Source organism: Trichomonas vaginalis, chromosome IV (assembly GCF_026262505.1).
Source record: "Trichomonas vaginalis G3 chromosome IV, whole genome shotgun sequence".
NCBI lineage: Eukaryota > Parabasalia > Trichomonadida > Trichomonadidae > Trichomonas > Trichomonas vaginalis.
Genome location: NC_067206.1, coordinates 26,783,038 through 26,807,624, shown reverse-complemented (window position 1 = coordinate 26,807,624; position 24,587 = coordinate 26,783,038). Strand labels below are relative to the sequence as shown.

The 24,587-nt window shown below is 36.4% G+C and overlaps 11 protein-coding genes across 11 annotated transcripts; 3 read left to right on the top strand and 8 right to left on the bottom strand.

The window, feature by feature from the left end:
• Window positions 1–1,040: 1,040 nt before the first annotated feature.
• On the top strand, window positions 1,041–1,607 carry TVAGG3_0174770 (uncharacterized protein; the record flags this gene model as incomplete). The annotated part of the gene is made up of 1 exon (XM_001582225.1): window positions 1,041–1,574. One exon carries the CDS (start codon window positions 1,041–1,043, stop codon window positions 1,572–1,574), a length of 534 nt encoding a protein of 177 aa, XP_001582275.1.
• Window positions 1,608–1,851: 244 nt separating this feature from the next.
• TVAGG3_0174760 (uncharacterized protein) lies at window positions 1,852–4,081 on the top strand (the record flags this gene model as incomplete). The annotated part of the gene is made up of 1 exon (XM_001582224.1): window positions 1,862–4,063. The coding sequence occupies one exon, from the start codon at window positions 1,862–1,864 to the stop codon at window positions 4,061–4,063; it is 2,202 nt and encodes a 733-aa protein (XP_001582274.1).
• A 457-nt stretch (window positions 4,082–4,538) lies between these two features.
• TVAGG3_0174750 (glycine-rich protein family) lies at window positions 4,539–5,264 on the bottom strand (the record flags this gene model as incomplete). The annotated part of the gene is made up of 1 exon (XM_001582223.1): window positions 4,539–5,264. The coding sequence occupies one exon, from the start codon at window positions 5,262–5,264 to the stop codon at window positions 4,539–4,541; it is 726 nt and encodes a 241-aa protein (XP_001582273.1).
• Window positions 5,265–5,611: 347 nt separating this feature from the next.
• TVAGG3_0174740 (uncharacterized protein) lies at window positions 5,612–7,172 on the bottom strand (the record flags this gene model as incomplete). The annotated part of the gene is made up of 1 exon (XM_001582222.1): window positions 5,871–6,935. One exon carries the CDS (start codon window positions 6,933–6,935, stop codon window positions 5,871–5,873), a length of 1,065 nt encoding a protein of 354 aa, XP_001582272.1.
• Window positions 7,173–7,579: 407 nt separating this feature from the next.
• Window positions 7,580–9,286, bottom strand: TVAGG3_0174730 (tRNA (guanine-N7-)-methyltransferase protein; the record flags this gene model as incomplete). The annotated part of the gene is made up of 1 exon (XM_001582221.2): window positions 8,564–9,286. The coding sequence occupies one exon, from the start codon at window positions 9,284–9,286 to the stop codon at window positions 8,564–8,566; it is 723 nt and encodes a 240-aa protein (XP_001582271.1).
• Window positions 9,287–9,446: 160 nt separating this feature from the next.
• TVAGG3_0174720 (armadillo (ARM) repeat-containing protein family) lies at window positions 9,447–11,008 on the top strand (the record flags this gene model as incomplete). The annotated part of the gene is made up of 1 exon (XM_001582220.1): window positions 9,447–10,790. The coding sequence occupies one exon, from the start codon at window positions 9,447–9,449 to the stop codon at window positions 10,788–10,790; it is 1,344 nt and encodes a 447-aa protein (XP_001582270.1).
• Window positions 11,009–11,193: 185 nt separating this feature from the next.
• Window positions 11,194–14,582, bottom strand: TVAGG3_0174710 (NCK-associateD protein 1 family; the record flags this gene model as incomplete). The annotated part of the gene is made up of 1 exon (XM_001582219.1): window positions 11,311–14,577. The coding sequence occupies one exon, from the start codon at window positions 14,575–14,577 to the stop codon at window positions 11,311–11,313; it is 3,267 nt and encodes a 1,088-aa protein (XP_001582269.1).
• Window positions 14,583–17,630: 3,048 nt separating this feature from the next.
• TVAGG3_0174700 (uncharacterized protein) lies at window positions 17,631–18,149 on the bottom strand (the record flags this gene model as incomplete). The annotated part of the gene is made up of 1 exon (XM_001582218.1): window positions 17,631–18,149. The coding sequence occupies one exon, from the start codon at window positions 18,147–18,149 to the stop codon at window positions 17,631–17,633; it is 519 nt and encodes a 172-aa protein (XP_001582268.1).
• Window positions 18,150–19,200: 1,051 nt separating this feature from the next.
• Window positions 19,201–19,689, bottom strand: TVAGG3_0174690 (uncharacterized protein; the record flags this gene model as incomplete). Its single annotated transcript, XM_001582217.1, has 1 exon — window positions 19,201–19,689. The coding sequence occupies one exon, from the start codon at window positions 19,687–19,689 to the stop codon at window positions 19,201–19,203; it is 489 nt and encodes a 162-aa protein (XP_001582267.1).
• Window positions 19,690–20,186: 497 nt separating this feature from the next.
• Window positions 20,187–20,687, bottom strand: TVAGG3_0174680 (uncharacterized protein; the record flags this gene model as incomplete). The annotated part of the gene is made up of 1 exon (XM_001582216.1): window positions 20,187–20,687. The coding sequence occupies one exon, from the start codon at window positions 20,685–20,687 to the stop codon at window positions 20,187–20,189; it is 501 nt and encodes a 166-aa protein (XP_001582266.1).
• A 2,062-nt stretch (window positions 20,688–22,749) lies between these two features.
• On the bottom strand, window positions 22,750–24,547 carry TVAGG3_0174670 (uncharacterized protein; the record flags this gene model as incomplete). Its single annotated transcript, XM_001582215.1, has 1 exon — window positions 23,812–24,117. One exon carries the CDS (start codon window positions 24,115–24,117, stop codon window positions 23,812–23,814), a length of 306 nt encoding a protein of 101 aa, XP_001582265.1.
• Between the last annotated feature and the right edge of the window lie 40 nt (window positions 24,548–24,587).

Genomic DNA, 24,587 nt, shown 5'->3' with positions numbered 1-24,587 from the left:
AACAAATGATTTGTGATAATTTTATTTTACAGTATTTATTCTCAAATTATTTCAATGAATCACAAATGAGTTACTCTGAGAATTCATAAATAACATATTCACTTCATTATTCAAGATGAGCTACGGATCCAAGCAATGCGTTCAAACAGAAAGGAGAGTTCGTATTAATACCATCAATGAATGAGGGAAGGTGTATGATGTTTACGTGGACAGGGAAAAGATCAAATATATTCCATATAATGGAGCAGCTCCAAAATATGAATGGAATATTCTCCGTACATATAAAGAACAAGTTGACCCTAAAAATCCACCACCAGGAAGAGCATTTATTCATAGAATAAAAACAAACACATATGAATCCATTAATTAAAAAAATTAACATAAACATTTTTTATTTTACACATCAGATTTTTAATCTTAGTTTCAGTAGAATTGGAATCAAAAGTATCATCTCATCGATTCTGAAACTTTTTCATTGATTTATTCAGATATATATGTTTAATTTTGTTTAGATTTTGGAAAATGCCCTATTTTATCATAACTTCAAATATAAAACAAACACGAGAAATAAAAGTTGTGTCACTATGATTCTTCCAAAATGAGAAATATTATGCATTGCACCTAGAAGTTTTTAAAAACACATGTACCTCTATTTTCATTTAATTATAAAGAAGGCCTATGCAGGAAGGGTCTTAAATTTCATGTATTGGAATGACCCCATATATATCAAAAGATGAAATATATGATTTTAACAGAAAAGATAGTTAAAATGAGTTTGTTTTAATTTGTTTTGAAATGTATTTACAGACTATTGCTTAGGTTTTAAAAACACTTTATATGTGATGTGTCAAACCTAGATTTAACAGAGTTTATTGATTTTGTTCAATTTTTATAAAATAATATTTTAAATCTTCAATTTTTTCTATATATTCGAACGAAAATAATGATTATTACGCCATTGTGTTGTATTTCCTTCATACCTTTGTGCTTTTGTTTACAATAATTTTTTTGAAAGAAAGTTCGTTAGATAACTTTATAGGATGAAAGGATATAATCTCGAGGACAACAAGACTCTTATTGGAAATTGGTATGAAGAACGCGAAAATCAGGCAGCTGAACAGCAAATGAAAACACGTAGCCTTGAGGGAGAATCCAAACCAGCACAAATCGATCATAGTGAGTACCAGATTTCATATTGCAGCAGAGATTTAAACAAACAAACTGAGCAGACACAGCCAAAGCCAGGAATGAAAGTCCGGAAAGTTCCTCCGCGTCAAGCAATGATGGAAAGGCAAGCAGCACGTGAGATTACACGTGATATTCAAAACGAGCAGCTTGCTGCAGAAGATCATAAGATGTACTTCACTCGTGGCAAATTCTTAGAAGAATTACCAGCATATGATCCAAATCTTAAGGTAGACTATCTCGATGACCCAGCTATTACATTGTATACTGAAACTAATAAGCAAAAGGGTAGAAATAGCAAATTTACAACACCAATTGATCAATATCTTGGTCACTCTAAGAGACATGATGAGGAAACTCATCTCAAAGGACAAAATACTGAGATTTAGTTATGAAAACTTTCGATATTATAAATGGTTATTTATCTGATTATGAAATTTCAAAAATATAATTTTTTTTTCATTAATATGAACGAAATAAGCTTTATAAATAAAACAAATCGTTTTATACAATGCATCATCCTTCAGCTTCTGGTGGTTGAATTTACTATCTTCAAATTTATCAGCTTTTTAATGGTAGCAATTCTACAAGCGCCATAAAAAATGCGCAACATATATTAGTATTTACCGAAATAAGAAATAGAAACAAATAAAAAGGTTATAAAATTTTTTCGTAGATGTTATTTCTGTTACTTAACTTATGCTTATCCGATACATACCACAAAACGGTTGAATCATTTATTAATGGAAACGTAAGCACTAAAAATTATGACCAATTTAGGTTCAAATTTCAAACAAATTTCAATCTCCTAATTATTTATAATTGTGCTGGGTTTGAATCAACTGTTATTCCATTGAGTCAAGTCAATCATAAATTCCAATCCCCTTACACATATTTTGTTCTCAGATTTAGAGATGATTATGTAATTATTGATAAGAAACCAGATTGTAAAGATGAATATTTAATATTTACAGCAATTCCAAACTTTTACGAGAACGAAAACAAGCTATTTTTATTAAATGCTTATACAAATATAACAATTGGACCGAAGAACTCACAGCTCAGACCAAACATTGATATCAATAATGATGAAACGTTCAAAATACTCTTCTTATCTCCAGTTTCCCATAGTTCGAAGCTAAAATTTGATTTGAAGAACATGAAAGATGTCCAAGTTAAGTATGTTGACGAGCGTGGTACTTTATCAACAATTCCAATAAGTTCATCTAATTCTTTCGAGCTAAAAGATCTTCAATCTTTCATTTTGCAATTTACAACAAATTGGGAAGGCCAGCTTGGATATTTCTCTCATGTTAACGATGATCAATTTGATTACAAGCAATATCCTTTATTATACTATTCAGCGAACATTTCTGATTTCCAAACGAGTTTTTACCCTCCAATGGACATAAATGATGGATCTCCATTACCAGTGACCAACGAAGTTTGCATGTGTTCCGATGAAATAAGCGCCTGTACGCATTGTCCGAATGGATTAGTTCCATATTCAACAGAATCAACAAACACTATCCTTAGAAACTATCTTTCCGATTCTGGAGACAATAAATGCACAATATACGTTGACGGAGCCCAAAAAAGAGAATTTACTTTCGAAGGACTATCAAAAGGTGACATTTCAATGATTTCTCTTGGTTTAGGAGCGAACCTTGATCTTAAATTCCCAGAATCACCAGCCAAACTTTCATTATCTGAGTTATCTGTCACAATTTCTTCTTCGACAACGATTTCCTCAGAAAAGCTTGTTCTTAATAACGTAAATATACAAATTTCTGGTTCATCCGACCTCAATTTCGATCTTTCGGAACTAGAATCAGATTTTGATTCGTTAAATAACATAAAATCAATCAAAACAGGGTCTGTTTCATTCGTAGGTAATGTATACAAGTCATCCATTGCACAAGGAATCACTCTAAAGTCACCAAACAACGTTTATTTACCAATAAGTATTGCAACTTCAACAATTGATAAAGATGCAGCTATTATCAATGACATAAACATATATGGAGATGCTAATTTGTATTATTCAAGTGCAAGTATCGTCTCAACCTTTGTTTCTTCAAAATATAAATATAGTTTCAATGGAAATAACAAAAGTATCATCTTATTTGGCGATTTCCCAGCGACAACAAGTGTTGTAACAGGCGGAAATGTCTTTATTTACACACAAAGCAGTCCAATGTTCACATTCACACCAAATTCAACAGTTACTTTAGGCGGAGAAACAATCATGAGGCTGAATAACCTCCTTATATTCAATAACTGCCACGTTATCATAGATGCAGCAGGAATTGCAAGAGTTACTCTCTTCGATGATTTTGTAAAGCTCTCAAATCGAGAAAAGGAAGTTCCCATGACGTTACCAAAATCTTTGACGATCAAAAATGAAGTGAACGGCGGTTATTTGGAAATTTTTGCAGGATCAAATATTAAAGCGTTTCCTCCTATAACATACAATGTTTATGAGAACACAACAACTGTTTTAGGAAACTTTGTTGATTACAAAGGTGAATCCCCCTTCGTAATTCATATTTTTGGTGTTTTCCTTTCAATCAGAACATTTGACAACTACGTCAATCCATCATCTGTTCAGATTCTCCTTTCAGACAACACTTCTCCATCTGTAAGTGGTGTCATTATTCCGTTTGCAACAGCTGCACCAACAGCGAAAGATTACTCCGGACCAGTCGCTGCAGGAACAATAGGAACACTACTTTTGATAGCAATTGTTGTTTTCATCATTTTGTTTACTGCTTGCGGAAACATCATTGGTCTGAAAACATTCGGTCCGTGGGGATCTGATCCTTATAAGTATAAAGATGATGACCAAGAAGGCGAAATTATTGATTTGAACTTGTAATTGATATTAGGAATAAATATATGTAATAATTTTTTATTTTTTTACAAATATGAAATGATTTTGAAGAATCTCATTTAGTATATCACTTTTTCGTGTCAAAAAAGTGAGAAAAATTAATTAATGTTTCTCTTTTGAATCTATGAAATTTTATTAAAGTCTGCATGAAAACATCTAAATATATTATCAATATATTTGACTTAATGTTGCATTAACACCCGCATGACATGACCTTCGATTCACATGTCAGAAATTTGAGTTATTGTCAAAAAAGTGAATCATATTTCTCTTTTGTATTTGCAAAAATTATGATGATTTAGTCTGGAATTTTTGTGAATGCTTGCGCAAATTGAAAAATCTTGATATTTTTAGCTTCATAATATTGAACAAAATAAAACTTTCATTTCAATTTTTTTATAGAGATATATCTAAAAATATTGTTCTATCTCATTAATCGATGGATTTATTTAAAAAAAAGTTAATTGGTTTGTGTAAGGATAGCAAATAGAGCATCATAGATTAATTTGAAATTGCTTCTTAATTGACAAGAAAGAACAAGAAAGTTTTCAAGAACTGTAATAATAAGTCTTCCATTGCCTTCCCAAACTCCAGATGCTGTTTTTACATTTCTAAAAACATATCCATCTGTTAACTTGAATGCATATGGAAAATTTTGGGTTTCATTATAAAACGTACCATTTGCATAAATATTTCCTTTTGGAATAATTGCGTCAGAACACAAAGCCCAAGAGCTTCCTCCACCAGAGCCAGCATTTCCCTTCTGTCCAGCAAAACCACCAAACCATCCTGCTCCCGCACCAGGTCTATCATAACCTCCTTCGGCAGGGATAACTCCATCTGGATTTAAGGATCGATCTTTTTGAGCGGATTCTCCAAAACCAAAAGTGAAGCCATAAGTGGAATTTGCCAATCTGTCAGATTGATAAACTCCATTCATCCAATATCCTTGTCCAACTAATCCCCCTCCAGCACCACCTGATCCATCGTCCGTGCCGTTAAATACTTCATTATCAATGGAATTATCAGATCCTCCCCCAGCACCGCTTACAATTACTCGGTGCCATAAATCGTTTTGTAAAAATTTGACAGCGGTTTGGCCACCGCCGCTCCCTGCTCCAAAATTGCTTTCAGACATCCAGTAATTGAACGTATTGCCCCCACCGCCGTATCCACCTTTGATCATGTTACTAATATTGGTGTCATGAATTATTTTCGAATTAAATTCATAGATTCCTCTGCCACCTATCGTCGCAAAGGCGGTTAGACTATGGGAAATGGTTATAATGCCTGATATGTAGCCACCAGCACCTCCTCGGCTTGGGACCTGTCTACATTTTGCATTTCCGTTGGCAACAGAAATAAATTCATCATCGATACAAATAGCTTTACTATCAAGGAATGAAGCGGTTAATCCCGGTTTCGACCCACCAGAAGCACCATACAGATCAAATTTGTATACTCCTGCTGAAAAATTGATAACATAATCTGTGCAGATTGAATTTGATATGCATGGATAATCGAAAATGTATGTCTTTGGATACTTTGTAACATTTACTGTCGCAGATCCAAATGAATTATTAACTAATGAATAGGATAGTATTTAAGCAAGCCTGGATAATATAAGGTTTAACAATATTTTGACAGAAATTTCAAGAAAATTGAAATAGCTGTCAAATTTTGAATACTGTTCACTCTCAATCTGATCAGTGAATAAATTCGTTTTTATATAAGATAAAATAATAATTTTTTTAATCATGGTGACAAAACATTATATTTCTATCTGTCTGATTTAAGCTGTGCCCAAGTAACGAGCTGGAATATCTTCAAAGCCTGTAGGATTATTTGAATACCAGCGGTAGAACATCCATTGAAGTCTCATTGATTGTGGGAACATTGCACAACCAGGTCTCATGACAATTTTAATTGTATGGCGTCCACGCTTTAAGTATTGCTTCGTTGTTGTAATAACTGTCTGCTCAAGCTCTTCACATCCATATTGATCAGATAAAGATCCACCAACTAAAGTTCCATCAATGTAAAGCTCTGCATTAGGTACAGATGTCAGTTGGAACTGCATGTCTGAGTTCTGAGGTTGCCAAAGGACTGAGTTCAGTTCAATAGTCGTGTATGACTCATAGAACTCTTTTGTTGTGAAATCATCATATGTTGCAGAATTGTCATTTCTACTTGAGTTGTAGTATGAAGTAAACTTTACTCCTCTGCTACCTGCTGGAAAAGCATACTGAGAAGTGTCTTCACAGAACAAGTTTGATCCATGGCTTGTGCAGACGCATCCAATACCCGATGAGTCACGGCCATATTCTGGAGAACCGTTTCCATTACAAAACGCATCAACCTGTTTTTCACATGTGTCAGTATAGTATCCTTTCATGCAATCTGATGTAAGGCAGTCTAATATTGTGGCTGTTGTGTTTGTAATAAGATTGCCATCAATATACCCATGTAAGTTCACACCAAAAATACAATTAGTATAATCTGCAATCATTAATGGATAACATCTGTGTGCATATAATGTTTTGGTAAAGTCATGACTCTGAGTGCCAGAACACCAATCTCCTTTGTCGACATAATCTTCCCCATCAAAAGATGATTGTAATGCAGGATACGCTTCAACATGAATAGTATGTGATCCAGTTGTTAAAGGGCAAACACTCCCAATAGCCCAATTCCAATCGTACTTGTTTCCGTTGTGATAGTAAGATTCTAGTTTCTTTTTATATGTAGAATCCTCATAATAATTAATGTAGCCATAATTACCTTCGCTTTGGGAGCTGCAGGATTCCCCTGGATTATCGAGCGAGCGAGTAATGGTAAAAAGATCAAACAACAACATTTATGAAATACCCAGATTTTCCTTACTTTTACCACCTCTCTAAAGCTGGAGACACCGCCTATCGTTGGGTGTAGCTATTAAATAGAACCACCAAGGGTATTTTTCGAACTGCCGGTGTAGTGGAAACATCCGACATAATGATTCATTATGCCAAGGTTTGATTCCCATTTAGCCAATTTTTTTCTTTTTTGGATCATGAATTTTTTTTGGGTCACTATAAGATTTGTTTCATGTTCTAAATCTGCTGCATATGTAATCTATTTTTATTTACCTATTTTTTAAAAATCTATTGGATTGCCAAATTTGAATATATTTAAAATCATAAAAATCCAAAAAAACTATAAATATATGTTTTATGCATAGTGCCGATACTCAAATATCAGATTACTTAGATCCATGAATAATATCCGAATTTTTTTTCTTAAAATTAAACTTCAAAACTTCTTGCAATCTTATTCTTCATCTATTGTAAATTTTTAAAACCATTTTTTAAAATAATTTTGCGTAAATTTTATTCTCATGTTGTTTTAATCGAAAATTGATACATTTTCAAAAAAATAATATTGACTTATGAAATTCATTTTTAAGGTGAAATAGTATTGTTTTTATTAAAGTATATGAATAATATATAAAAAATTAATGAATAATATAAGCAGATTTTTAGTTTACAAAACAAATATGAGCAATGCAATTTCAAACTTTTGCTGGCAATTTCGATATTGCTCAAGTTTGTAGTATTTGTGATACCTATAACAGCGGCTTAATCAAAATTCGATTTTTCTTATGAGTTATTGAGAAAATTTGATTGCAATGAGAAGGATTTCGACGTTTTTGATAAACTAAGAGCTGAGCTTTAGGGGTTCAGTTCATTTATGGCTGTAGTTTGATGCGTAGATCTCTTTTTTATTGTAAATTCTTTCAGCATGGAGATCGAGAATGAATCTTTTGAGAACTTTATGAGTTTTTACACCCGTAAAGAGGTCCTTCGAGGAAAGATAGTCCAGACTACATGAAGATGTGGGTTAACCAAAAAAATCCGATGGTTTCTCCATATTCATGTAGATCTTCGAAAAAATGAGCACCAAAAAAGCCAAAAAAATAGGCTTTTTATTGGATTTGTACACTAGATCAATAACCTATTTAGGATCTGACACTCTTTTTAGCCAGAGATATGAGGTCCTTTCTAGGAAAACGATCTATTCATCCATAAAAAAAATGAATTATCGTTTTCCCCAGAAATTACATGGGGAGTGGTAAAAGTAAGGAAAATCTGGGTAAAACAAATTGAATAGAATTATCCAAATTCGAGTAATATTGCCTCTATTCAATTTTTGAGGAACATTTTGAAATTATCCAGAACAATGTGTGTGGCGTGTATATGCTAAGATCAAAATTTATCATATAAACCTTTCAAAATTTTAAATTTTCCAAGCGTGAATGACCATTATTTTGATCAATTGGGCATAACAGTATACTTACATAGGTTAATTTACGTCTGAAATCTTGAAAGGTTTGAATTTGATTGATATTGTAAATTTTATTCATCAGATTCATATGAAATGAATTCCTTAAAGTAGAAAATATTAAAAATATCATTATATCTTAAAAGAAAAACATTTTATTATACTTTATAAAGGTATTCTTTCGAAGACACAAGCAAATTTCTGGCCACCATTTTCTGAGACCTTATTTGATTCTTCTGTAGATGTTTTGGAGAGCTCAACGCATTTATCAGAATCTAAATCAGTAATACGCTTAAAAAGAGGATGTGCCTCCAAAAGTGGAACAGCATATTCAAAGTATTGGCGAACATCAGTAACAAGGTACATTCTAGCACCTCCTTTCATAATGAAAGCGTATTCATCAAGAAGTTGTTGAGAAATAATCCGCCATTTCGACTTTTTCTTCTTGAAGTGAGGATCTGGGAATAGAATGAATATCTTTTCGATTGTATGAGCTCTAATATAGCGCATTAAAGTTCTCATTGTATTTGTCCATTGAACTTGAATATTTAATGATAATCCTTGAGCGTGAAAGGCTTGAATCTTCTTTTCTACGTATGTTGCAACTTGTGATCTGATTTCTAAAGCGAGAATTAAGTTATTTGGGAATTCTGGTGAAAGAGCAAAAGACATTCCACCGAAACCACAACCAATATCAAGAATTGTTGGGTAATGATCAGGAATGGAGTCCGGATTTGAAGTCAAAATTGGATAATATTCAGTCCAATCGACAACATCTGGATTTAATGGGTAAGGAATGTCGCGGTCACTCAAAGGATTGCAATGAGCTCTCTGACGAAAGTCTCTTTTCTTTGGCAGATTGGGGATTTTAGCCTTCGTTTCCGCCATCAAAAGTGACAAAAAATCAAAAAAATTCAAAGAAAGACAAAATTTAGGAAAAGCATTGATTAAGCATATATAGAGCATAGCAGTAGAACATATAGGTTTTGTATATTTTTTATCATTAAATTCATTTTTTCATTAAGATTTTCTTTATTCATCCAACATAATGCTGTGCCAAAAGGGAAAGAAGGGACAAAACAGCGATGATCAAGAGGATGATGATATTGTTGGGGCTAAATCTATACTTCTCGATGATATTTCTCAGTTTTTAGAAACAAATGATCTTGACATATTAATTAGTATTGCTGATGAATTTGATGAGATAATAGATGTTTTTGGTGATTCTATTTTTGAACCAAATATGCTCACAGACCAATTTTTAGAAAAAATTATTGACTTATCATTTAATAGAGAAAATAAGGAATTCTCAGATGCATATTTGATAATCATGAATTCACTCTTTATAGAAAATGAACAATTTGATATTGAAAGATTAATCTCAAATCAATTTTCATTTTTGGAAAGAGCTTATGGATATTTCACAAATTGTTCAAATAGTGTAAAATGCAATGAACTAATCCATATGATTTCAACTCTATCTAGTCGATCAGAAAATGCTAGGAATCAGGTGATTGATAATTTTTCAAACATTATATTTGAACAAGCTGATAATAGATTACCTCCAGATGAAATATCATACTTGTTACTTTCAATCACGAAGTTTCCTCTTAATTTTGAAATTTTAACAAGAATTGCTGAAATTTCAATATACTTTCTTAGAAACCACGATGATTTGAATGATTTATCAATGTGCCAATTCATAAAGACACTAGATAATATTCAAAAAATTGCAAAAGGAGATGTTTTACAGCTAATACAAGATTCGGATGAATTTTTGCAACTATTTACAGAAATTATATTAAATTCTAAGATAAGGCCTAGAGTTTCAGCTATGGAATTACTCCTTAATCTCTCCGAAATTCAAATTTCATATTTAAGGATGCTTTCTATTGAAATCCTCAGTACATTCACTCAGTTAAAATCTATCAATACTGAATTGAAGCAAGAATTTATGTGTTTGACTTTAAATCTCTTAGCAATGAAAATATTATCATCACCAAGCTACTCAATTCATTTCAGCAATGAAATGATTCAAAATATCATGAATTTATTAGATAAAGGACCATTTTTAGTTAGAATTGATACTGCAAAGCTGATTAAAGATATAATTGAATTTGGAACAAATGCAAATCTTATTACTTTTATTTCTTTAGGTATTTTTAATTCCATTTCAGATATAATTGAATCAGATGATACCAAGTGCATTCTTGTTGGTTTAAATATCGTTGATTCTTTTGTCAAAAGAAATTATAATGATGACATAATAAAAGATCAATATGAAATCATTCAAGAACGTCTAGATGAACTATGTTCACATGAAAATCATCAAATAGCTGAATTTTCTCAAAAATTATTTTCATTGATCTTTTCAGAGTACAAATCGAGCTGATGTATTAATGCATTCATTGAATACTAACAGAAAATCTTATTTCATGAAATTAAAATTTACATTTCCAAAAATCAAAATTCAATAAGGGCAGACATATCATATTTCAAAGGCAAAAGCTTAATCTTATACTAGTTGAACCTATTTAAACTTATTAATTCTTAATATACGTAATAATAATTTGAGATATTGTGTGTTTTCAAGATAAACCATATTCTAAATGGTGGCTGATGAGAACTTATCAATTGTAATAATTTCTTCCATTATTAGAATAAACTGAATATCATATTTTTCAAAATCTTATTAAATAAAAGTAAATTTTCTATCATTTGAGTTCATGAAACTATCACAATCAAGACGAGATGTTTCATTAGAGAGAAGTTAAGAAACAAAAAATTAGTTAAAATTTAAAATATAAACGAAAACTTTTTATTTAAAATCCATAACACGGAAATCGTCCTTTGACTTTTTGTAATAAATGAAATTAATTTTTTCTGGTTTTTGAATAAAAAATAAAAAAAATTTATAAGTAGAACTTTTCGCTCTTTGACTGGGCGAAGATATTTGCATATACGTGTCTAATAGTAGAGAAAGGTAACACCTGTTCGAGGATTGCGTAGTCGACGTAATTCGAGTTCTGAACGATGTGGTCGATCAAAAGAACCATGTGCTGCTTTGGCCACTTTCCTTTCTTTGCTCTGAGATTGTTAATGTCGTGGGCTGCTGGCATTGTGTAATAGAGAGTAGCGACGAAATCTTTCATAATCGAACGGAGAGTGACTCTTTCCTTCTTAGCAGCGGCGACAACGGCTTCGAATCCCATTGCGAACAGATGGCCGTCGTTTGGAAATGCGTTTGTTCCGATTTCGTATTTGAGGTCGTACCAGTAAATTGAGATCAAAGCTGATCCGAAAATCTGTGGTGCGTTCTCTGAGGACATGAGCTTCTGGATATTTGTGTTGACAAGAAGTGGTCCGAGAACTTCATCGTTTTCTGGTTTGATTGTCTGAGCAAGGTATGGGTATTCTGTGAGCTCTTTCTGTTTGAATGGTACTGATGATCTGAGTAAGCGTCTGAAACGAGAAATTGCGCCAAGATGAATCATAAGTTCTGATGCCTTTGTAGCTGTTGGCTCGAAACCTGGATCTTGGGCTGCGCCCTTGAGCCATTGGTTTGGCTTAGACGAATTCTCATTGAATGCCTTTACAATTATATCTGGATATTTTCCATTTGACATTTCCTTTGCAAGTTGTTCGCCAACCTCAGCGAAAACCTCGCAAGCGATGATATCGATCATTGCGAGACCCTTTGCTCCGAGGATGTTGTAAATTACGCGAATTGCATTTGGAGAACCGAGTTGTGAAGGAAGATCGCTGTTCTTTGCTGAAGAAACGAACATTTGTGATACGTTGGAGAAGTATGAATTCGGGAGAATTGTCTTGAGGAAGTTTCTGTACATATTACCCATTATAGTGGCCAAAGCGCCAGATTTGTCAGCCTCAACTGTCAAGTGGTCTGACTTAACGATGCTTATCTGTGTGAGTGTATTGAAGATCTTGTCGTACTCGACGGTGTAATCGAGGAGTGCGGCGTTTGTCGCGTGCTGGAGGATGACCTTCGTTTCGTTGAGGATATCGTCAACAGCGAATGGTGAGTCGGCCTTTACCTTCTTCCAGAAGCTACCGGCGAAGTAATTCATAAGACCATTCTTGATATCTTCGTAAACAGTGACTGTTTCGCCGAAAGACTGGACAGAGCCGATCTGCTTGACGTCAATGAACAACTTGTCCATGGCTTGTGTAGCGTTATCGATGAAAGTCAAGAGTTTTCTGTTTGTTAAAATTGATTCTTGGCCAATTGGCAACTGTGATGGCTTTTTAGCCTTCACTGGTTGTCCTGCCTCGCGATGTGCTTCCGCACGGACTTGGATTGCAATAGATGGCTTAGTTTGGTTGACTAATTCTGGCAATGAGTTATCTCTCAGCTTGAATGCGAAGTGGGAGATGTTGTCTGCGACAATCTTCTTGGATGTCTTCAGGAATTCCTTCATGTCGTCCTTGTAGTTCTCAACTTCAGCAAGAGATGGGATATCGTACTGGTAGAAGTGGGCGAGGTAGAGTAATGTTGCGGCTTTCTCCATGAGATGGCTCTTCTTGTCATCAATCGCGACGTTCTCCTGGAAGAACTTGTTGTAGCCCCATAAACGATGTAATTGGCAAATTTCGAGGAACGCGAGGTCCAATGTATTGTAGAGATTGATGCGTGTGTAGATAGATGATATGAGAGTGAATAATGGTGCCAAGTGAGCAAGACCACGAGATCTGGAATATGAGTTGAAGAAGGACATTTCGCGCATGAGAGCCATGGAAAGACCGGAGACATCGTATTTGGTGCCATTATCGAAGGCAGAAATATCAACAGATTTGAGAGCATCTTTGATTTTAGATAATCTCTGGAAGTTCTCGTTCGGAAGGTTGAAGGAGTGAATCTCTGTATCAAGGAATGGACCATCGTACTCACGGAAGTTGTAAACAAGGAAACGGGCAACTTCGAACTTGTTTCTAGCGAATAAAATGATCATTTCGGAAGCGGCTTCGATCAAACCGATAAGAGTTGAAGCGATATTGTTCTTATCTTCTGGTTTGAGCTTGTTGAAGTACTTGTCATCGGTCATGAAAACGCCAGAAAGGATTTCGAAGTTCGCGTAACCCATGATTGCCTGGATAATCGGGAGCTTAGGAAGAATTGTGTCGAAATTGTATGTGGCAACTGTATGGTACTCTCTCAAAATCATGGCCAACTTTCTTTGGCGGTAAAGGCGGTTGCGAACAAGGTCTTCGCGACGGGAGTCGACGCTGTTGAGGATGGATACGTCGAAACTCTTCTTGCTTTGCTTTACCTTGGAGAATTCTGAGATGATATCCTGGATATCAAGGGTAAACTCGCCACAAAGGTGGATTTGGGTATTGTGGGCTAAAATGTCAAGGAAAGCATCGGCGAAAATGCGCTCTTCATGGAGAACTTCGCCTCTAACGATGCAGAAATATGTAAATGCTTCAGTAATGAGCTTCATGTTCTGCATGATGATGTATTCTGGCTTGATGAAGATGTTGTCCTTGTCAGCTGGATTTGGATTGTCGGAAAGGTTGAGATCTTTCCAAGTATATCCGGATCCGGCCTTGAGAAGACGAGAAATAATTGCTATGATGGATTTGAAGAGGGCTCTGAACTTCTCGTTAACTTGCTGCAATTCAGCATCGAGAATCTTAAAACCTTGTCTTTCTTGGAGAGTTTTAAGTAAAGCTTGGGCAGTTGGGCATTCATGCGACTGGTTCTTGAAGTAGCAGTACCTGTAGACCATGACGACACGATCTAGATCCTTGATGTGATTAACAAAGAAGTTTAACTGGCAATAATTTACGAATAACTTAAGAACTGGAATAACGTATATGTAGTTCCAGCTGATATCGAAGATCTTTGATTCGTTAAGGGCATCACGAAGTGCGTCAATTGCTCTGCCTTGGAAATTCATATAATGGTTTAAAACGGAGAATGGAGTTCTTAAGAATCCTCCATAGTGAGTGATCTTATCATTGTCAAGATGTGGGAATTTTTCTTGATCCATTGTTTTTCCATCTTTGATTGCTTTGCAAAGATCTTTGATCTCTTTACTCTGAAGAACTGAATTTTCTTTAGGATTGATTGTTTTGTTTACATTGTATAAGGCTGCTTTAAGCCTTTCAGCGTGTTGATTTAAAACAACGCAATGATCGAATTGGAAAGTAGACATATTATTTATTTTAAATTTACAACTATTGAAAAATTGGTTCTAAATAAACGAAATATGGGAAATCAGTTTAACATCATAAAAAGGAATTGTTTATTTCTTTTATTTCCTTTCAAAAAGTACAAAGGGTAAATTACCCTTCGTAATTTATAACTTTTTCAGAATGTGATATGAGCTTAATTTTATTGAGTTATCATGAATTTTTATTGGTGAGTCTCGTATTATATAGATTTTATTATCGAAAAAAGAGTATTGATCATCATTGTACGTTTAGAGCTTTTCAATTTCATAATTTTTTGAAAAAAGAATTATCGACTCGTGAAGTCAACAAAACATCAATATCTATTATCAAATGGAATTTTTATGGAATATCCGATTTAAAAAAAAAACAAAATCTGATTTCATAAAAACGATTTGATTGCTCTAATGAAAAATCAAGTGCAAAATAAAATGTTTTGATGGATAAATCCTAGTGTCAAAATTTTGAAACGATATTCAATATCCAAAGTGATTTCTTATTGATGAACTAATAAAATGAAACTCAGTTGTGTAAATTTACGTATTTAAGAACCTTTTATATTTAATTTTTTTGTTGGTGATAATGAACCGATAGTTGATTGGTTTTTGCATTTATTACGCTTATTTATTGTATTATAGTACTTAAACGTTTTGGCCGATCAAAGATAATATTAGTGGAGGTTGTGATTTGAATCTGAAAATCTAAGCTCAGACTATGAAGCATTATGATTGGATGCCGATTTGCAGCTCATTTCATTTGTCAAATAGATGTTTGATGGCAAGTCTCTTACTTTTATTATATCAGAAATCCCTGATCAGAACCCTTATTAACCTTCAATTTCATTGTGTTCGATCATGCTATATGTCGTAATTAAAATGAATCTCCTTCAATAGAGATATATCACCTAAATTTGAAAAATCCACAAAAAAAGTAGCGATCTGGTTTGAATTTGTTTTATGCATTGATTTATTAGAGATAGTCTATATTAAATATCTCCGTTCGGTTGCTAATAATCAATGTGGTTTAAGGGTGCACCCGTATGTACGTTTATTTGAGAGGAGGATTACCCTCTCAATTTTGAGGGATTCGTTAGTTTATTTTCTCGATGAATATGCAATAAAATTTAATTTTTACCTTATCAATATACTTCATATAATATACACATGTTCATGTAAAAACTTATTTTTGGGAAAATAAAAAAAAATGCATTTTGACCTGAGATCTCTATAAAAGGCTCGTCAAAACAGTTCAGAGTGAGTTCTTCGATATCAATTCTTTAGACGAATGTAAACAAATCTGTTAATCATTTGATTGAATTAATTTTGCATCTAAATAAAAACTATACTTTGTGCATAAATAATATGGACAAATTTTGGTTGAGTCCCAAATGTCGTCAACTTAAAGGTGTGAAAAGTACAGTCGTCTGTATCATTTTTTGGTGGGACAAAGAACTGTAATCCTTGTGGCGCGGTAATTATAAGATTTTTTGGGATCCCTGAATTTTGAATCATGTTAATGTAGTCATTGGATCTGTTTTCAACAAAAACTGGACATCGAATAGAATTGCAGAAATTAAATGAAAATGATTCAACGGTTTCAACTGAGAGAGGGAAGTTGATGTATTTAAGATTGGAACAGTTGTTGAATGAATGTGTTTGGATCAATGAAACACTGTTTGATGAAATAATGATATTTTCGATGTTGTTGCTATAATTGAATGAATAACTACAGATAACTTGACAGTTAATAATTAAAGCTTTGTCACTTGATTGACTCAAGTGATAAATAAGATATTGACCTGTTTCGTTTTTGTAGTAAAGAGTAGGGATGCGACGGTTTTACGCCATGACCGTTTAAAAATAGAATAATACGCCATTTTTGGGGCCGAATGGCGGCTACTTCATACCCGCCATTCGGCCGAATAACAAAACAATACAAAATTATCGCCGTCCTTTTTATTTTTTTTTTCTCTCTCTCTTTCTTTTCTCTTTTCATCATTAAACGTAGAAAGATATATTAATATTATTTTAAAATTAAAAAAAAATAAAGAAAGTATAATAAGTAATTATTTAGTTATCGATATATATATATGTAAAATGATAATCTGAGGAGGAGTTTGAGGATAATCTGAGGAGTTTAAGCATAATCTGAGGAGGAGTTTGAGGATAATCTGAGGAGTTTGAGGATAATCTGAGGAGTTTGAGGAGTAGTCTGAGGAGTTTGAGGAGTAGTCTGAGGAGTTTGAGGAGTAGTCTGAGGAGTTTGAGGAGTAGTCTGAAGAGTTTGAGGATAATCTGAGGAGGAGCCTGAGGATTAGACTGAGGAGTTTGAGGATAATCTGAGGAGTTTTAAGATAATCTGAGGAGTTTGAGGATAATCTGAGGAGTTTGAGGAGTAGTCTGAGTAGTTTGAGGATAATCTGAGGAGTTTGAGAAGTAGTCTGAGGAGTTTGAGGATAATCTGAGAAGTTTGAGGATAATCTGAAGAGTTTGAGGATAATCTGAGGAGGAGTCTGAGGATTAGACTGAGGAGTTTGAGGATAATCTGAGGAGTTTGAGGATAATCTGAGGAGTTTGAGGATAATCTGAGGAGTTTGAGGAGTAGTCTGAGGAGTTTGAGGATAATCTGAAGAGTTTGAGGATAATCTGAGGAGTTTGAGGAGTAGTCTGAGGAGTTTGAGGAGTAGTCTGAGGAGTTTGAGGATAATCTGAGGAGGAGCCTGAGGATTAGACTGAGGAGTTTGAGGATAATCTGAGGAGTTTTAAGATAATCTGAGGAGTTTGAGGAGTAGTCTGAGTAGTTTGAGGATAATCTGAGGAGTTTGAGAAGTAGTCTGAGGAGTTTGAGGATAATCTGAGAAGTTTGAGGATAATCTGAAGAGTTTGAGGATAATCTGAGGAGGAGTCTGAGGATTAGTCTGAGGAGTTTGAGGATAATCTGACGAGTTTGAGGATAATCTGAGAAGTTTGAGGATAATCTGAGGAGTTTGAGGAGTAGTCTGAGGAGTTTGAGGATAATCTGAGGAGGAGCCTGAGGATTAGACTGAGGAGTTTGAGGATAATCTGAGGAGTTTTAAGATAATCTGAGGAGTTTGAGGATAATCTGAGGAGTTTGAGGATAATCTGAGGAGTTTGAGAAGTAGTCTGAGGAGTTTGAGGATAATCTGAGAAGTTTGAGGATAATCTGAAGAGTTTGAGGATAATCTGAGGAGGAGTCTGAGGATTAGTCTGAGGAGTTTGAGGATAATCTGAGGAGTTTGAGGATAATCTGAGTAGTTTGAGGATAATCTGAGGAGTTTGAGGAGTAGTCTGAGGAGTTTGAGGATAATCTGAAGAGTTTGAGGATAATCTGAGGAGTTTGAGGAGTAGTCTGAGGAGTTTGAGGATAATCTGAGGATTAGACCGAGGAGTAGTTTGAGGAGTAGTCTGAGTAGTTTGAGGATAATCTGAGGAGTTTGAGGAGTAGTCTGAGGAGTTTGAGGATAATCTGAGGAGTTTGAGAAGTAGTCTGAGGAGTTTGAGAAGTAGTCTGAGGAGTTTGAGGATAATCTGAGCATAATCTGAGGAGTCTGAGGATTAGACTGAGGAGTTTGAGGATAATCTGAGCATAATCTGAGGAGGAGTCTGAGGATTAGTCTGAGGAGTTTGAGGATAATCTGAGGAGTTTGAGGATAATCTGAGGAGTTTGAGGATAATCTGAGGAGTTTGAGGAGTAGTCTGAGGAGTTTGAGGATAATCTGAGGAGTTTGAGGATAATCTGAGGAGTTTGAGAAGTAGTCTGAGGAGTTTGAGGAGTAGTCTGAGGAGTTTGAGGAGTAGTCTGAGGAGTTTGAGGATAATCTGAGGAGTTTGAGGATAATCTGAGGAGGAGTCTGAGGATTAGACTGAGGAGTTTGAGGATAATCTGAGGAGTTTGAGGATAATCTGAGGAGTTTGAGGATAATCTGAGGAGTTTGAGGATAATCTGAGGAGGAGTCTGAGGATTAGACTGAAGAGTTTGAGGATAATCTGAGCATAATCTGAGGAGGAGCCTGAGGATTAGACTGAGTAGTTTGAGGATAATCTGAGGAGGAGCCTGAGGATTAGACTGAGGAGTTTGAGGATAATCTGAGGAGTTTTAAGATAATCTGAGGAGTTTGAGGATAATCTGAGGAGTTTGAGGAGTAGTCTGAGTAGTTTGAGGATAATCTGAGTAGTTTGAGAAGTAGTCTGAGGAGTTTGAGGATAATCTGAGGATTAGACCGAGGAGTAGTTTGAGGAGTAGTCTGAGTAGTTTGAGGATAATCTGAGGAGTTTGAGGAGTAGTCTGAGTAGTTTGAGGATAATCTGAGGAGTTTGAGAAGTAGTCTGAGGAGTTTGAGAAGTAGTCTGAGGAGTTTGAGAAGTAGTCTGAGGAGTTTGAGAAGTAGTCTGAGGAGTTTGAGGATAATCTGAGGAGTTTGAGGATAATCTGAGGAGGAGTCTGAGGATTTGACTGAGGAGTTTGAGGATAATCCGAGGAGTTTGAGGATAATCTGAGGAGTTTGAGGATAATCTGAGGAGGAGTCTGAGGATTAGACTGAAGAGTTTGAGGATAATCTGAGCATAATCTGAGGAGGAGCCTGAGGATTAGACTGAGGAGTTTGAGGATAATCTGAGGAGTTTGAGGATAATCTGAGGAGTTTGAGGAGTAGTCTGAGGAGTTTGAGGATAATCTGAGGAGTTTGAGGAGTAGTCTGAGTAGTTTGAGGATAATCTGAGGAGTTTGAGAAGTAGTCTGAGGAGTTTTAAGATAATCTGAGGAGTTTTAAGATAATCTGAAGAGTTTGAGGATAATCTGAGCATAATCTGAGGAGTCTGAGGATTAAACTGAGGAGTTTGAGCAGTAGTCTGAGTAGTTTGAGGATAATCTGAGGAGTTTGAGGAGTAGTCTGAGGAGTTTGAGGATAATCTGAGGATTAGACCGAGGAGTAGTTTGAGGAGTAGTCTGAGTAGTTTGAGGATAATCTGAGGAGTTTGAGGAGTAGTCTGAGTAGTTTGAGGATAATCTGAGGAGTTTGAGAAGTAGTCTGAGGAGTTTGAGAAGTAGTCTGAGGAGTTTGAGGATAATCTGAGCATAATCTGAGGAGTCTGAGGATTAGACTGAGGAGTTTGAGGATAATCTGAGCATAATCTGAGGAGGAGTCTGAGGATTAGTCTGAGGAGTTTGAGGATAATCTGAGGAGTTTGAGGATAATCTGAGGAGTTTGAGGATAATCTGAGGAGTTTGAGGAGTAGTCTGAGGAGTTTGAGGATAATCTGAGGAGTTTGAGGATAATCTGAGTAGTTTGAGGATAATCTGAGGAGTTTTAAGAATATCTGAGGAGTTTGAGGAGTAGTCTGAGTAGTTTGAGGATAATCTGAGGAGTTTGAGAAGTAGTCTGAGGAGTTTGAGGATAATCTGAGGATTAGACCGAGGAGTAGTTTGAGGAGTAGTCTGAGTAGTTTGAGGATAATCTGAGGAGTTTGAGAAGTAGTCTGAGGAGTTTGAGAAGTAGTCTGAGGAGTTTGAGAAGTAGTCTGAGGAGTTTGAGGATAATCTGAGGAGTCTGAGGATAATCTGAGGAGTTTGAGGATTAGACTGAGGAGTTTGAGGATAATCCGAGGAGTTTGAGGATAATCTGAGGAGTCTGAGGATTAGACTGAGGAGTTTGAGGATAATCTGAGCATAATCTGAGGAGGAGTCTGAGGATTAGACTGAGGAGTTTGAGGATAATCTGAGGAGTTTGAGGATAATCTGAGGAGTTTGAGGATAATCTGAGGAGTTTGAGGATAATCTGAGGAGTTTGAGGAGTAGTCTGAGGAGTTTGAGGAGTAGTCTGAGGAGTTTGAGGATAATCTGAGGAGTTTGAGAAGTAGTCTGAGGAGTTTGAGAAGTAGTCTGAGGAGTTTGAGGATAATCTGAGGAGTTTGAGGATAATCTGAGGAGGAGTCTGAGGATTAGACTGAGGAGTTTGAGGATAATCTGAGGAGTTTGAGGATAATCTGAGGAGGAGTCTGAGGATTAGACTGAAGAGTTTGAGGATAATCTGAGGAGTTTGAGGATAATCTGAGGAGTTTGAGGATAATCTGAGCATAATCTGAGGAGGAGCCTGAGGATTAGACTGAGGAGTTTGAGGATAATCTGAGGAGTTTGAGGATAATCTGAGGAGTTTGAGGAGTAGTCTGAGGAGTTTGAGGATAATCTGAGGAGTTTGAGGATAATCTGAGGAGTTTGAGGAGTAGTCTGAGGAGTTTGAGGATAATCTGAGGAGGAGTCTGAGGATTAGACCGAGGAGTAGTTTGAGGATAATCTGAGGAGTTTTAAGATAATCTGAGGAGTTTCAGGATAATCTGAGGAGTTTGAGGATAATCAGAGCATAATCTGAGGAGGAGTCTGAGGATTAGACCGAGGAGTAGTTTGAGGATAATCTGAGGAGGAGTCTGAGGATTAGACTGAGGAGTTTGAGGATAATCTGAGGAGTTTGAGGAGTAGTCTGAGGAGTCTGAGGATTAGACTGAGGAGTTTGAGGAGTAGTCTGAGTAGTTTGAGGATAATCTGAGTAGTTTGAGAAGTAGTCTGAGGAGTTTGAGGATAATCTGAGGAGTTTGAGGATAATCTGAGGATTAGACCGAGGAGTAGTTTGAGGATTAGACTGAGGAGTTTGAGGATAATCTGAGGAGGAGTCTGAGGATTAGACTGAGGAGTTTGAAGATAATCTGAGCATAATCTGAGGAGGAGTCTGAGGATTAGACTGAGGAGTTTGAGGAGTAGTCTGAGGAGTTTGAGGATAATCTGAGGAGTTTGAGGATAATCTGAGGAGTTTGAGGAGTAGTCTGAGGAGTTTGAGGATAATCTGAGGAGGAGTCTGAGGATTAGACCGAGGAGTAGTTTGAGGATAATCTGAGGAGTTTTAAGATAATCTGAGGAGTTTCAGGATAATCTGAGGAGTTTGAGGATAATCAGAGCATAATCTGAGGAGGAGTCTGAGGATTAGACCGAGGAGTAGTTTGAGGATAATCTGAGGAGGAGTCTGAGGATTAGACTGAGGAGTTTGAGGATAATCTGAGGAGTTTGAGGAGTAGTCTGAGGAGTCTGAGGATTAGACTGAGGAGTTTGAGGAGTAGTCTGAGTAGTTTGAGGATAATCTGAGTAGTTTGAGAAGTAGTCTGAGGAGTTTGAGGATAATCTGAGGAGTTTGAGGATAATCTGAGGATTAGACCGAGGAGTAGTTTGAGGATTAGACTGAGGAGTTTGAGGATAATCTGAGCATAATCTGAGGAGGAGCCTGAGGATTAGACTGAGGAGTTTGAGGATAATCTGAGCATAATCTGAGGAGGAGTCTGAGGATTAGACTGAGGAGTTTGAGGATAATTTGAGCATAATCTGAGGAGGAGTCTGAGGATTAGACTGAGGAGTTTGAGGATAATCTGAGGAGTTTGAGGATAATCCGAGGAGTTTGAGGATAATCCGAGGAGTTTGAGGATAATCTGAGGAGTTTGAGGATTAGACTGAGGAGTTTGAGGATAATCTGAGCATAATCTGAGGAGGAGTCTGAGGATTAGACTGAGGAGTTTGAGGATAATCTGAGCATAATCTGAGGAGGAGTCTGAGGATTAGACTGAGGAGTTTGAGGATAATCTGAGGAGTTTGAGGATAATCTGAGGAGTTTGAGGATAATCCGAGGAGTTTGAGGATAATCTGAGGAGTTTGAGGATTAGACTGAGGAGTTTGAGGATAATCTGAGCATAATCTGAGGAGGAGTCTGAGGATTAGACTGAGGAGTTTGAGGAGTAGTCTGAGGATAATCTGAGGAGTTTGAGGATAATCTGAGCATAATCTGAGGAGGAGCCTGAGGATTAGACTGAGGAGTTTGAGGATAATCTGAGCATAATCTGAGGAGGAGTCTGAGGATTAGACTGAGGAGTTTGAGGATAATCTGAGGAGTTTGAGGATAATCTGAGGAGGAGTCTGAGGATTAGACTGAGGAGTTTGAGGATAATCTGAGGAGTTTGAGGATAATCCGAGGAGTTTGAGGATAATCCGAGGAGTTTGAGGAGTAGTCTGAGGAGTTTGAGGAGTAGTCTGAGGAGTTTGAGGATAATCTGAGGAGTTTGAGAAGTAGTCTGAGGAGTTTGAGATAGTCTGAGGAGTTTTGAGGATAATCTGAGGAGTTTGAGGATAATCTGAGGAGGAGTCTGAGGATTAGACTGAGGAGTTTGAGGATAATCTGAGGAGTTTGAGGATAATCTGAGGAGGAGTCTGAGGATTAGACTGAAGAGTTTGAGGATAATCTGAGGAGTTTGAGGATAATCTGAGGAGTTTGAGGATAATCTGAGGAGTTTGAGGAGTAGTCTGAGGAGTTTGAGGAGTAGTCTGAGGAGTTTGAGGATAATCTGAGGAGTTTGAGAAGTAGTCTGAGGAGTTTGAGAAGTAGTCTGAGGAGTTTGAGGATAATCTGAGGAGTTTGAGGATAATCTGAGGAGGAGTCTGAGGATTAGACTGAGGAGTTTGAAGATAATCTGAGCATAATCTGAGGAGGAGTCTGAGGATTAGACTGAGGAGTTTGAGGAGTAGTCTGAGGATAATTTGAGGAGTTTGAGGATAATCTGAGCATAATCTGAGGAGGAGCCTGAGGATTAGACTGAGGAGTTTGAGGATAATCTGAGCATAATCTGAGGAGGAGTCTGAGGATTAGACTGAGGAGTTTGAGGATAATTTGAGCATAATCTGAGCAGGAACCTGACGATTAGACTGAGGAGTTTGAGGATAATCTGAGCATAATCTGAGGAGGAGTCTGAGGATTAGACTGAGGAGTTTGAGGATAATCTGAGGAGTTTGAGGATAATCTGAGGAGTTTGAGGATAATCCGAGGAGTTTGAGGATAATCTGAGGAGTTTGAGGATTAGACTGAGGAGTTTGAGGATAATCTGAGCATAATCTGAGGAGGAGTCTGAGGATTAGACTGAGGAGTTTGAGGAGTAGTCTGAGGATAATCTGAGGAGTTTGAGGATAATCTGAGCATAATCTGAGGAGGAGCCTGAGGATTAGACTGAGGAGTTTGAGGATAATCTGAGCATAATCTGAGGAGGAGTCTGAGGATTAGACTGAGGAGTTTGAGGATAATCTGAGCATAATCTGAGGAGGAGTCTGAGGATTAGACTGAGGAGTTTGAGGATAATCTGAGGAGTTTGAGGATAATCTGAGGAGGAGTCTGAGGATTAGACTGAGGAGTTTGAGGATAATCTGAGGAGTTTGAGGATAATCCGAGGAGTTTGAGGATAATCCGAGGAGTTTGAGGATAATCTGAGGAGTTTGAGGATTAGACTGAGGAGTTTGAGGATAATCTGAGGAGGAGTCTGAGGATTAGTCTGAGGAGTTTGAGGATAATCTGAGGAGTTTGAGGATAATCTGAGGAGTTTGAGGATAATCTGAGGAGTTTGAGGAGTAGTCTGAGGAGTTTGAGGATAATCTGAGCATAATCTGAGGAGGAGTCTGAGGATTAGACCGAGGAGTAGTTTGAGCATAATCTGAGGAGGAGTCTGAGGATTAGACTGAGGAGTTTGAGGATAATCTGAGGAGTTTGAGGAGTAGTCTGAGGAGTTTGAGGATAATCTGAGGAGTTTGAGAAGTAGTCTGAGGAGTTTGAGGATAATCTGAGGAGTTTGAGGATAATCTGAGGAGTTTGAGAAGTAGTCTGAGGAGTTTGAGGAGTAGTCTGAGGAGTTTGAGGATAATCTGAGGAGTTTGAGGATAATCTGAGGAGTAGTTTCAGGAGTAGTCTGGGGACTAGTCTCAGGACTAGTCTGATGATGAGGACTCTAAGGAGTAGTCTGAAGAGTAGTCTCAGGAGGAAGATCTGAGGAGGAGTCTTATGAGGAAGATCTGAGGAATAGTCTGATGAGGAGGGGTCTAAGGAGTAGTCTGAGGATGATCTGAGGATAACCTGATGACTAGTCTAGGAGTGGTCTAATAAAAATGTAAAATATTTTCAAAG